Source organism: Jaculus jaculus, chromosome 1 (genome assembly GCF_020740685.1).
Source record: "Jaculus jaculus isolate mJacJac1 chromosome 1, mJacJac1.mat.Y.cur, whole genome shotgun sequence".
Taxonomy (NCBI): domain Eukaryota; kingdom Metazoa; phylum Chordata; class Mammalia; order Rodentia; family Dipodidae; genus Jaculus; species Jaculus jaculus.
This window is the reverse complement of record NC_059102.1, coordinates 215,788,640-215,802,731: the sequence shown is the minus strand read 5'-3', so window position 1 is coordinate 215,802,731 and position 14,092 is coordinate 215,788,640. Positions and strand designations below refer to the sequence as shown.

The following is a 14,092-nucleotide window of genomic DNA, read 5'->3' as shown; positions in this document are numbered from 1 at the left end:
TACAAGTAGAAATTTCCACACCTGACCTGATGTAGTGGGTTGCAGTCAAAACAGGTCTGTTAGAAATATTCTATAGAATTACCTCCAGGCTATGTGTATAAGATATATATAAAATAAAAATAAATTTCGTGTTTAGACCTCAGTCCTCTGAGGGCTGAGATTAAAGGTATGTGCCACCATACCTGACTAAGGATGTTCTAAAACCCTATTCTTAATTTGATTTTTCAGGCTATTATGGTCACGATTTGATTTAAATTTAGTATTGTGGGACTTTCTTAAAGTCGACATAGATAAGCATCAGATTATTAGATCCATTTAGTTCATGAGATAGGGTTGTCTCAAGGGAAAATCCTTTATTTTCTATTTTCAGAATATCACCATGGTAACAATTCAATTTTTTTGTAAGGTAAATTTAATTATAGAATGGCAGAATTGAAAATTAAAGAAGCATATATAAAGGTCTTTGCAAAGACCTTTAAGGACTGAAGTTCATAATAACCATTAGATTTGAGATAACTGTTCAAATGGTGTAGTCTACTTTTGTTTTGCTTTATTTTAACAATTTACACTTCTTACATAACTTCATAGCCATTTGACAGAAAAAAAAATCAGTGGACTCTATGTAGATTAGATCAAATTTTTTTCTTTTTGTTTTCTTTTTTCTTTCTTTCTTTTTTTTTTTTGGCTTTTCGAGGTAGGGTCTCACTGTAGCTTGGGTTGACCTGGAATTCACTGTTGTCTCAGGGTGGCCTTGACGATCCTGCTGTCTCTACTTCCTGAGTGCTGGGATTAAAGGTATGCGCCACCATGCCCAGTTTAGGCAAATTCTTCATAATAAGAATGAATATGCCTTGTTTTTTTTCTTTTCTCTTTTTGTTATGTGTATGTGTTATGTGTGTGAGAGAGCAGATGTGTGAGGCTAGAGGGAGACATCTTAGGTCAGAGGCTATCATTGAACTTGTAGCTCCCATTTTGGTTTTTTAGGTTGGCTGACCAGGGAGCCATAGCAATCTTCCTGTCTTTGCCATCTTTGGTGCTGGGGTTATGAGCATGTGAAGCCATGCCTGTCTTTTGGCATGACTGCTGGGGATTGAACTCAGGCCCTCATGCTTGCTTACCTGCTGAGCCATTGTTCCAGGTCCAGGTTTATTTATTTATTTATTGATTGATATTTACTGGTTTTTGAGATGGGGTTTTATTATGTAGCCCCTAGCTGGCTGAGATTCTTCTTTCAGCCTCTGCCATCTGAGTGCTGGGATCAGACATGTGCCATGATGCTTGGCTAAAATACACTTGTCTCTTAGCAAGATGTTTGTCTAAGGATAATTCTTTTTCTTGATGCAAGAAAACCTGGATTGTGTCAAGGAACCTGAGAGTAAAGACCAGCCTCTGCTTCATCAGGTGTAGTGTTCTCATTTTCTTATTTGCCATATCTGCCTCAATGAAGCACTCCTCCCCATTAAAAAGGAAAACCAATGTGAGGATCATTTGCTTGGGAAGTTCATACCTGTGGCTCTGCTTCTAAATTGATTTTGAAAGGATGTGTTCGCCCATCTTCAGATACCTGGGGGGACCATAAGCGTGTTTCCGCCCTGTAAGAAAAGCAAAACTTGCAAACTTCAAATCGAATGGCACCTCCAGTTTCAGTGGACTTGAGATTCCCACTATGTTTGTAAAACTCTAGAAACCCTCACTCATTTAAGCAAAAGGAATACTTTTGGCTCTGTTTTTTGGGCTGTATTTTCCCATCTAGTTAGTCTTTGGTTTTAGTGTCATTTTGAGGAAGCTACAATAGATCAAGGCCATCTAGAGTTTATGGGTGGTTTCTGAAGAAAGTAGGCCTTTGATGCACATGGGCAATACCAGAGTGATATTTAGAGGCACACATTCAGATATCAGGAGGCCATTTCCTAGGTTTCCCTTCCTTCCTTCCTGTATTATTGAGCCACTGCAGGAGTCAGGGAGTGACCAGCAAGATGGATGTTCTCCTGGCAGCAAGTAACTGTGTTTTGTCCAGCTGTCATGAATCTATCTGGGACTTTTTGGCGTCTATGCACTTGGCAGGATCACAGGCTCTACATAGACAGGAAAACAACCATTACACTCTCTGAAACAGCATAATTGACTGACTTTTCAAACCAATGGAAACAATGGTGAATAAATAGAAACAGGATAATTGCATAAAACAACCACTATAACCAGTAAGTGTTTGCATGTTTCATGATCAAGGCTCCATGACAAAAAATTTGGTTCAAATTCCTCCTTTTGGAGTGGTTGAGACCTATCTCAGTATTTAACACACCTATATGCACATGTACACCTCATTAATATTCTCCTGATTTGAATTCCGAATACAACAATCAACAGCATATAGGATAAAGCAGCCATTTTTAACAGGATCCTATTCTAGCAAATCAAGAGATACTTCTAGGACCATTTCTACATTCTATACTATTCTACATCATATTGAGAGAGCAGTGCAGCTGGTTATTCTTTTCAGTGTTAACATGATCACTGACTATTTTCATAGCCAATTAACTGGGAAACTATAGGGAGAAAATTTATTTGCCAGTTTCATTATTTTGACATCCCACAGAATTTGTTCTCAAAATGGTTCATCAACAAATACTAGATTGACTTTTGTGAAGATCTAAATAAAAGCCCAGTCACAATTTTTAGTCCTGTTACACCCCTCCTTAGGAGGGTAGAGCCATTTATAGTTCTGGTTCAAGCTCTTCTGCAAAACAGATCACATTTTCACACCATGAGTCAGGAGCACCTGTCAATTTTGAGACACAGCTGGTGTGCTGCTGCCTTAATCCTGTCCTGTGCATCACCATGAGTCATGGACTCTGTCCCAAAGCCATCAATAGCCAGAATGACATCTCCAGGACACAGGTGGGCAGCTGCTGCCTTGCTTCCTGGAGTAATCTGAAAGAAATCAATATGCATTTAAAAACCAACAGCAGTAAAGAGAAAAGAAAGAGAAAAAAAAAAGGCAACAGCAAATGTAACTGTGAGTTTTATGCTTGACATTTGTATTTTAGTCTGGTAAAAATGTAAATGTTTCACTTGTGGGGAATCTTAAAACTCTGGTCAATTTTGTTAGTTATATTATCATGTTAAATAACTTCCTTTCATACTAACTGCATTTTATCTACCACTGTATCTCTTATTCTATTAAGATATTTTCCATAGCTTTCTCTTTGAATCATATTTTTGTTGTAAAGCACTAATTTTAAGCTTTTGATATTTCTCAGAATTTTCTATTTGGAAATGGAGTTTTACTACATTAGGCAACTTTTACATTTGAATTGAAACTTCTTTAGCATTCTGATAATTTCTCTAATTAATTAATTAGATAGCTAGAGAGAAAGCATGGAAGTACCAAGGCCTCCTGCCACTGCACATGAACTCCAGATACATGTACCACTTTGTACATCTGGCTTTACATTGGTCTTGGGGAATTGAACCCAGTATAGCAGCCTTTTCAAGAAAAGAAAAACAAACAAACAAAAAAACCCAAAAACCAAAAACCAAAACAAAACCTTTGATTGCCGAACCTGCCATTTTGCCAGTTCAGCATTCTGATGATTTCTCATCTTTAAAACTCATATGATGGAAGTAGAATGGGACTAATTGTTTATGTCCCCCTAAAATTTATATGTTGAGTTTCTCTTGATATTACGGCATTTGAAGGTGATGCTTTTGGGTCTTAATTAGGCCAGAAGTCTGCACTCCTAGTGAATGAGATTAGCACTCTTATAAAGAGACCTCAGAGAAAGCTGCTTGCTGTGTCTTCCCTATTTCTTTGGGGAATCGAACAAGAAGCCAATCATCAACAACCTGGAAGACAGCACTTCTGAGAAGCCAGCCATGCAGATTCCCTGATTTCAGATTTCTAGCTTCTAGAACAAGAAAAAAGTTTATGTTGTTTATAAGCCAACCAGTCTTTCATGCTTTGTTATAATAGCTTAAAGAGGACAGGGAAGTTAAAGTATAGAAACATGTGAAGAGAGCCACTCAAGCTAACAAGACAAAGTCTAATGACATACAAATCTAGAGCCTTTTTTAAACTTCTCAAAGAACTGAGTTAACAAGACAGAAAATCCCTAACATTAAAAGAAAGACAAGCACCTCCAAGGAAAAGACAATGCATAATGAAGTCATCTGTAACAGAACATAGGAGAAGAAATGGCTATCAATCTAGCTATTAAGAAAAATCAGCTGAACCAAAGTGCTCATGACTTAGTATGAGTTAGTATGGATGTATGAAAGCCTGGGAACTGATGACAAAAAGGAAGTCTGAATTCACTGGTATTCACTCTTGGCATTTTGTCCATGAATGAAAAACAGGTCAAATGAAGAGAAGACATACAACACAATGATAGATTGTAATTAGATTATATAATTAAGCAAAACAATCTAGACACATTTAAAAAGCAAACATAGAAAAAAAAGCAAGATTCAAGTTTTTGTTGTTGACACAAAATGCCCTTGATTTTTAGTTTTGGAAGTGAAAGCTGAAAGAAATGCTTCAGAATATGGATAAAATATTATTTCTGATATTTCTTAAATAGAAAATTTGAAATATTACTATATTTAATAGTCAGTTGGAATCAGTAATTGTATTATCATTTCTACTATTATTTAATTAATTATTAATTAACTTGTATGTATGTTTATAGTATGTGTGTCTGCACATTCATATATATGTGGTTGTAGGTATGCATGCATATGGAGGCCCAAAGTGGATGTTGGTGTCTTCCTCAGTTGCTTTTCACTTTTATTCTTTTAAAAATATTTATTTATTTGTAAGGAGAAAAAATAGAAAGAAACAGAGAGAGAGAGAGAGAGAGAGAGAGAGAGAGAGAGAGAGAGAAAGAGCGCGAGCACGAGCATGCACACCAGGACCTTTAGCCACTGCAAATGAGCTCCAGATGCATGCACTTCATTGTGCATCTGGCTTCATGTGGGTACTAGGGAATTGAACCCTGATCCTTAGGCTTTGCAGGCAAGCACCCCAAATGCTGAGCCATCTCTTCAGCCCTCTACTTTTTGTCTTTTACCCAGTGTCTCTCTTAGAACCTAGAACTCATGGATTCAGTCATATTAGCTAGGCAGCCAGCCCCAGTGGGCCCCTGTTTTCATCTCTCCACTGCCAGGATTGCAGATATGTGTCACAAGGCTTAGCATTTTACGTGTGCTTTGGGGATCTGAACTAAGGTAATTGTGCTTGTTTATAAGCATTTTTCTCACTGAGCATTCCTCCAGCTAGTTCCATACTCTCATTATTTCCTGGGTAATTCCAAACTATTTACATATGCATGGTCCTCCCATGGATCTCTCCCAGGCTAACTTTCTAATATCATTTCACACCATTCCTTGCTGCCCTTCGTCAAGGGGCAGGAGCCTTTAATGTCCTTTTGATTTCTCACTCAAGTGGAAGGATCTTGTACTCTTGAAGCTTTCCTCCACGGCTCCTTCTACCTCAAATGCTTTCCCTCTATTCAATCAGTGGCTCCTTCTTATTGTGTAGTCGAGGCTGCAACAATGTTGCATTTTTAGGGAGACTCACTGACACTTCTTTTTTTTTTTTTTTTTGAGGTAGGGTCTCACTCTAGTCCAGGCTGACTTGGAATTCACTGTGTAGTCTCAGGGTGACCTCGAACTCACGGTGATCCTCCTACCTCTGCCTCCCGAGTGCTGGGACTAAAGGTGTGTGCCACCACACCTGGTGCACTGACACTTCTGAAGTAGCTTCTCTAGTCCCTCCTTATTTAATATCTTCACATGTCCATATTTCATGTCTTCACACCCTGTTTGTTTCCTTCAGGAATTTCACTTATACCTTATATTTGTTTATTTATTTTTATATTATCTGTTTTTGTTTCAACTAGCTTGGAAGTTCTCCAACTTAACAATGGTTTGACTAGTGAATTTTCATCTTTACCATGGAGTAAAATTATATGCATACTTAGTGGGAGTCATACATGGAGTTTTGAAGTGTGTTCTTTTCCTGAGATAATAATTTGTACTATGATAATCTCCCAAGATGCTGAGAGGTAGCAGCAAACCTCAGCTCTCAGCTAGCCACTAGATCATGAGCGTAAACAACAAATATTCTATAGTGTACTCTGTTGCTAAACTATCATTTTTGGTATGTAAAGTGTATCAAAATGCATTTTAAACTTGTTATATTTGCTTTATTGGGCTATAATCTCATCATAAGTGTATTTATGGTGTTTTATAGTGTATACGCCATTGTTTAGAATTCATTATGGCAAAAGTAATGAAAAGGCTACTTAAAATGGAGCTTATCAAACAAAATGAGCTGGTACTCAGATTATGGTTATTAATGTGAATATATAATTGCTATGTTTGAAATTTATAATACTTAGAGCAAAGTAACAGATGAGACTTAATTTAAACCCCAAATTACTTAAGGAATTAACCATATTTTTCTTAATAAAATTCTTTAGGATCAATCATTATTTTTTTCTCTATTGGTTTGTCCTAGCTGTCTATTCTATTTAATTTTATTCCTCCAAGAGGGGTCCAAGTTCATCTAAATAAATAAAATTGCTAAAATAATAAATCCTCATGTGTCCTAGATCTCCAGTCTCATTTCTAGAATGTTTATTACACGTGGTTTATTTCTGGTATCATCTTACTGTAGGAATCATGATTATTTTCCAGTGGGAACAGTTGATATAAGCTGGGTAAGGACAACTGGGTATTAGTACATTCTACCCTTGGAGGAATTTTATAATTTCCTTCCATTTAGAAGTTTTTCTAGTAGAACAAAAGTTTCCATCCACAATGGGCCTCTTAGGGATAAGATAATTTAATTTTCTCTTGATTTAGAATGGTTAAAGTTAGTGTTTTCTATTTTTAAACTTTTAAGACCAGATTGCTTTTCTTTGGGTTAAAACATGAGGAAATGAGGCTTAATGTGTTTGTGAAGCCTCTCTTAGCTTTACTAATAAACATGAATGGATTTTAGTTGTACAACACTCACTCCTGGTATTGAAAAGCTTAATTTGTTTGTTTTTTAGCTTTGGTCATAATGAAGGGAAGATAGGGCTGTGTGTATGTGTTCATAAACACATTTAAACAGATACTAGAACTTGAATATCTACATAATAGACATTGAGCTTATATATGAGTAGTTGAACATGGAAGTAGAGTATCTTATACATCACATATTGCTGCAATTTATTAATAGTATTAATACAAAAGTTAAGACTTCCATCTTTTTTAAATTTTTTTTTTTTTTTTTTTTGAGGTAAGGCCTCACTCTAGTCCAGGCTCACCTGGAATTCACTATGTAATCTCAGGGTGGCTTTGAACTCATGGCAATCTTCCTACCTCTGCCTCCCAAGTGCTGGGATTAAAGGTGTATACCACCACACCCTGACAAGAATGTTGTCTTAATCTTTATGCAAAATGCTACCTCTGCAAACATTACTTTTCCAATAATTCTCTAGGGCAGGCTGAATAAGAAACTGTTTTTCTTTTCTTTTTTTTTGGTTTTTCGAGGTAGGGTCTCTGGTCCAGGCTGACCTGGAATTAACTCTGTTATCTCAGGGTGGTCTTGAACTCATGGCGATCCTCCTACCTCTGCCTCCCAAGTGCTGGGATTAAAGGCGTGCGCCACCACGCCTGGCAGAAACTGTTTTGCTTTTCCAAGCAAGGGAAGTGTCTAGGTAGCCCGTGCTTTCCTGGTGAGCTGAGAACAGGTGTATAGGATGTCACCAGGAGTTTCAGAAGTGAACTAGGGAAGATGGCTGGCAGTGATGGCCAGAATACTCTTCTGACTTTAAATTCAACCTGGTAATAGTTGTTTTGGGGCCTCCACAAAGGGAAGGATAAAAGAAAAATCAGGTAGAGAGAGACAAAAGAAAATATGAAGCCTTTCTTTACTATCCTAGATCTGTCTCTCCTTTGTGTGTACATGTGGCATGCATTTGTGTGTGCATATGTGTGGCGTGTGTATGGATGCCTCCACTTTATTTACTGAGGCAGGGTCTCTCCCTTGAACCCAAAGTAGTCTATCAATCAGATTCATGTTTTCTAACTTGCCTGATGACAAGAATCACCTGGGCTCTTTATTGAACATAAAATCTCCATGCTTCTTTAGAACAAAAAATCAGAATCTCTAAGAGAGGAACCAGGGAATTATGTCCAAAGTACCACACTGCCTTTTACATATAGGCCATTTAGTGTGCAATAATAAATTGTTAGATATATCAATATTATGGACATATGAATCAGTATTTCTACTTAGACATAGTCTTTGCGAGCACAAAATTATATAGGTTTTTATTTGCATAAACATTTCTTATATGCTTGTTTTAGCCTGGAAGAGGACTATATTCACTGTAAACATTCCTTTCTAAGAGTTCAAATTGCCAATGTAGTTTTTCTTGAAGTGATATGCTTTTTTTTAATGTGAGAATCTGCAAAAATGAAGAATACATTAACACTCTCTATGTTGGTACTCAACTCCATACAGCATTCCCAGTTACAATGGTTTTAGTGCTCTGAATAGGAAGAAGGGAACAGTGAAAAAGCTTAAGAGAAACTTTAAACTTTGTTCTTTGAAATATGCAGATTACATCTCATATTTGAAATAACCATTCTCTCTTTATTGTCTATTTTGCATCACGGTGACAGAACGAGTTAAGGGATGGAAGGTTTTGTGAGCTGGAATTTCAAATGATGGAGAGAGTTACCTTTGTCACCCTCTGGTTGGAGCTTCACCATTTTCATTGCTGTGCGGATGCTCCTCAATTCAATATGAAAGTTATCTTGTGACAGACTACAACCTCTTTATGCAGCTGACAATATATTCAAACAAAAGGAATAATTTATCTAACCTCATGAACATCATAACTCATAGTAGTATGGGACACTATAAAGTTGTCCACTCTCTTGACCATGTGGCTGACTTCCAGCTGTGGCTTGCTGCCACTGCCCAGCATCAAAACAGAGTAGCACACTGCTTATTGCTAGCTCTGGCGAAGATCAAAATTCTAAGTATGTTTGAAACTGATGGCATATCACTCTTATATCCTTTTGGAATGGCACCATCATTGGTGGAGAGTCCTCTGCAAGTCTGCATTTGCATGGTGCAGGACAGAATGAAAACTGTCTTGTTGGAAGGCAAAACTGATTTTTTTGTTTTTATTTTTAATTTATTTATTTGAGAATGACAGAGAGAGAGAGAAAGAGGCAGGTAGAGAGAGAGAGAATGGGCGCGCCAGGGCCTCCAGCCACTGCAAATGGACTCCAGATGTGTGCGCCCCCTTGTGCATCTGGCTAACATGGGTACTGGGGAATCAAGCCTCAAACCTGGATCTTTAGGCGTCACAGGCAAGCACTTAACCACTAAGCCCCAAACTGATTTTTAATTGACTTGAGGAAATACCTCTTATGTATGGAACTTTTTGTGACATTACATTTGTTATGAGTATTTTGACTCTTTGTATGCTTAAATTTATCTAAAACAGATAAAACTAATAGAACAATTCATATCTATCTTTAGTATGGAACATTTTGAGAGCTCTACTTATGCCTATTTATGGAAATAAAGTTTTATTAAAGGTGAACAATTTAGTCATTTACATTCTGTGTATATTCTATAACATATATGATGTACTAGATACTGCTATCTGCCCTCAGGGAGCATATGATGGGGAGAGACACAGGCATCCTTAGATATCTGCAGCATAGACCTGACAATAAAGAGAAAGCTATGATCACTAAATGGGTGGAGTGATCATGATTACAAGAAAGCTTGGTGAAGAGTATTTGAACAAGTTTCCATAAGCATAGAGTATCATGGGGTAGGGGTGGGGGGAAAATAATTCTGGGAGAAAGTGATGTATATCAGAAGCACAAATATACTGGGAAGTCATAAGCAGACCAGAGAAGGGGCACCACTGTTCATGTATGGCGCAAGATGGGGAAAATGAGAGAGAAGGAAGAGAGGGAAGAACTGAAGCTGCAGTAGGTGGCAAAAACCCATGCTGAAGATCACAGGCTGTTCTCTATATGCTGACAATGCATTGAAGAAAACTTAAGGCAGGAGAGATGGATTTACCTTCTGTTTTTCAATAATGGATTGTAAGAATATGCAGGCTGAATTGGAGAAGGAAAGCAAACATTCTAGGTGTGAAGTTATGGTATCTTGAAAGAAGAGGGTGCTTGAAAGAATTGAAAGGATAGATCTTAAAGATACAGGATCACTAGGATCCTCTCGCACATTGTACAGCATAAAGCACATACTAGAAACATCAGAGCAGTAAGTGGCATGGTTCACATAGGTGGACTTTAGAGCATAGGGATGGGACATCAAATCCTGCATCTCCACATGGAATCATCTTAAAGTCCCATTCTTCTCATCTTCAAAAGGAGAGCCTACTCCTTATTGCTCTTCTAGGGCTGCTGTAATATTTAAGTGATCCTGTGAATGTGGAGAACTTAAGAGAATGCATGACCTACAAGAGTATAACAGTAAACTCACAGCCTTAGTCACACTTTTTTTGTTTGTTTTTTTGAGGTAGGGTTTGACTCTAGCCTGGGATTAACCTGAAATTCACTATGTAGTCTCAGGGTGACCTCGAATTTACACCAATCCTCTTACCTTTGCCTCCCTAGTGCTGGTATTAAAGGTATGTGCCACCATGCCCAGCCTTTTAAAGACACTTGGGATACAAAACAATTCACCTTTTGTCCTAGAGTTAAAATGACGCCAATAGTATATTTTAAGTAATGTCTGGTCTGTACTATTATTGAATCAAATGTCATAGTTTGTGGAACAAATTAGAGGAGTTGGAAATTCAAGACAGAATAATTTTTTTTTTTTTTTTGAGGTAGGATCTCACTCTGGCCCAGGCTGACCTGGAATTCACTATGTAGTCTCAGGGTAGCCTCGAACTCACAGTGATCCTCCTACCTCTGCCTCCCAAGTGCTGGGATTAAAGGCGTACACCATCACACCCAGCCAGAATGATTTTTTAAATAAAAATTGTAATTATATCAAATACATTTACCAATAACTTTTGTAATCCAAATGCAGATGTATTACTTTAAACAATGCTTAGACTAAACCAGTAACTGAAAATTCTAAACATGGCTTATTATGCTGACATATTACATACAGAGAAATAGTAATACATTTCTTTTATAAACCCTTCAAAGCCTTTTGTGATACAATTATTTCTTTTCCTACCAGTATTATTTTTATTTATTTATTTACTTTGTTTATTTTAATTTATTTATTTAAGAGCGACAGAGAGAGAGAGAAAGAGACAGAGAGAGAAAGAGACAGAGAATGGGCGCGCCAGGGCCTCCAGCCACTGCAAATGGACTCCAGATGCGAGCGCCCCCTTATGCATCTGACTAAGGTGGGTCCTGGGGATTTGAGCCTTGAACTGGGGTCCTTAGGCTTCACAGGCAAGTGCTTAACTGCATCTTTCCAGCCCCCAGTATTTTTTTTTAAATTGTTACTCAGCGTGTGTACTAGTACCTCTTGCCACTGTGAATGAACACCAAATGCTTGTGTGGCTTTTTGCATCCAGCTCATGTGAATGGCTTGGAAATTGAACCTGGAGGGAAGGCTTTGTAGGCAAGTCCTTTTAATTGCTGAACCATGTTCCCAACTCCACTTATTTCCTTAGGATTTAATCTAAATGGGATTTACTTTTTGTTAGGATTCAAAAACCTTTTTTAAATATAGCATACACAAGTAAAAGCTACATTCTATAAACTAAACATATTTCTTAGTAAAGATAATGGAAACAGTTTTCTTTAGTAAATCTACAAAAGGAATTGCTTGGCCCAGATCACAGAAGCATTTTCTGCTTAATTTAGGAACATTTCTGGGGTTATGTTAAGTTTTCATGTCTCATATAAAAACACATGTCAGATGTGTTTATGTTTTTGAAAAGTATAAAACAAAGCTTAATATGACTATTGTACATATGTGTATAGTACACATTTTGGTGTATTTAAAAAAGGACTTTGTTTCCCAAATGGTATAGACATACATAAATTAGACAGAATTTAAAAGTTTTTTTTTTTTCCTTATTGAAAACCTGCTAGTGGTCACATTGTAAAATATACATTTATAAAACACAGTATGAGCAGTAAGAAAAAGCATAGCATTTGGGATATAAGAGCATAACATTGTGACAGTTTGTGCCTTAAGGTTTATAATGATCTATATATAGTAATCGAAATAAGCACTTTTCTATTAAGAAAAATACTTGTGTTAGAAAAAAATCAGCTACATCAAATAATGATTTATAGTAAATTCTAGAAGTCTGTGGGCAGGAGGGGAACCCTGGGGTTCATTTTTGCTTTCTTTCCTTTTTATTTTTCTAGATAAGTACTGTTTTTAGACAGAATTAAGTAAAGTTTGTCTTAGATAATCAGCGTCACCAGTCTGAATGGTTGCTTTCTATCAGGTAAAAACTATCAGACAGGTTTTCTTTTAGTTTGAATTATGAATGCTTCCTCAGCCAAGTTCCTAGCTTCTGAAAATATTTATTCAAAAATGCTTGGAAACCAAGATACACGCACTAGTAATATTTTCCTTGTCTGGACTAATATAAACCCTTCCAAATTTGCCAATTGTTGTGCCTTGAGAATAGCGCCCTAGGGTTTCTAGCCCTGGGTGACCTGGAATTCACTAGGGTGGCCTTGAACTCAGCAATCCTCCTACCTCTGTCTCCAGAGTGCTGGGACCAAGAGTGCGTGCGCCAACCACACCCGGCTTCAAGTTTTTATAGGACAAGAAAAGTGCTCGGATGTCAGTCCTGGGCCCCATCTGTTTATTACTGAAGGGGGTCCGGTGAGGAAAGCAAGCAGGCTTCTTTAGCTCTTGCATCCTTGGAGCCCAGGGACATCGCGCTGTCAGATGACCTCTCCCGGAGAGTAGATGGGGACCAAGAAGATGCAGAGAGCTTTGGAGCTGACTTGGTTAAAACTCAAAACTGCTTTGCATCCTCCAAACCTCAACTGAGTTGCGGTTGTCCAGGCAGAAGCCAGAAGCACACGCGCCGCATGACCTTGCAGCCTTCCTCCCGCTCCCTGTTCACTCTCTCCTCCCCTGGGACGCCCGCTAACCTAGCAAAAGCAAGAACCCCAAACACCTACCCTGGTGATGACCAAAGGCTGGTTGAAGTCTATGCCCCCCGAGAGTCTGAAGCCCCAGGGCGCAGGGCCAGGGAGGACCACGTCTTGGGGCATGGTGCCTCCTGGCGTGGCCGTCCTGTGAGTGGGTCGCAGCGAAGGATGGGTGGGTGGCTCTGCACACGAGTGTCCCTAAACGGGACAAACTACCTTGCTCTAGGGGCAGCGACCTAGCCTGGAGTGCGGCGGGTGTTGGGGGAGAACTTTATGCCCGCTGAGGAGTGACGTCACTGGCCTCCCTCCTCCCCACCCCTCCCACCAAGGAGAGCTCCAACTTTGGAAGTGAGACGCGCCTGGCTCCCGAAGATCACAGCCGCCCTGCTGGGTGCAGCCAGGGGACCCTTCCTGGAGGCGCGCTGGAGGAGGCTTCGGGTTACTGCTTCCATCATCCTCTTAAAGTAACACCTGTCCTTCTGTTTACTTGGAGCTCAACAGAGCGCTTTATGGAAGTTAAAAGGAGTCTAACCACACCTTCATGCTTTCACTAAAAATGAAACAAGAAGACCACTTAGTAATTCAAGCAGTTTTGAGTTCGTTAATATTTCTTACTAGCTATGTGACTTTGGCAAGTTTAAAGTCATAAACTTTAGTTTTTTTTTGTCTGTAAATTATGTACTTAAAGGAGTATTATGAGAGTCATTGGAGAAATAACTACTTCTGTGCAGTGCCTGGCTATAGCATAAATTCTCAGTAAATATTAACCAATTCTGGGATTAAAATATATGCGCACATTCATATACATTTATGTGTATATATGTGCATATGTAATGTACAATAGTAGATTTATAAATATATTTCAAATTTGTAATTTAAAACTGTAAAAGTGAAAATATGCATATACTCAATCCAAGGAATCATCTAGAAGTGTGTATGAATGGACGATTCATCA

General features: G+C 38.3%; 1 protein-coding gene across 2 annotated transcripts in view; it reads right to left on the bottom strand.

Annotated features, from left to right (window-relative positions):
- The window catches only part of Pdlim3 (PDZ and LIM domain 3), a 31,630-nt gene extending 18,269 nt beyond the window's left edge, over positions 1 to 13,361 (bottom strand). For both annotated transcript variants that reach the window (XM_045142299.1, XM_004666373.2), the window contains exons 1-3: positions 13,168 to 13,361; positions 2,780 to 2,931; positions 1,508 to 1,592 (exon numbers count right to left, since the gene is read on the bottom strand). In XM_045142299.1, coding sequence (XP_044998234.1) covers positions 1,508 to 1,592; positions 2,780 to 2,931; positions 13,168 to 13,260 — 330 coding nt within the window. In that variant the 5' untranslated portion in view covers positions 13,261 to 13,361. The remainder of the gene's footprint in view (positions 1 to 1,507; positions 1,593 to 2,779; positions 2,932 to 13,167) is intronic.
- Positions 13,362 to 14,092: the final 731 nt, after the last annotated feature.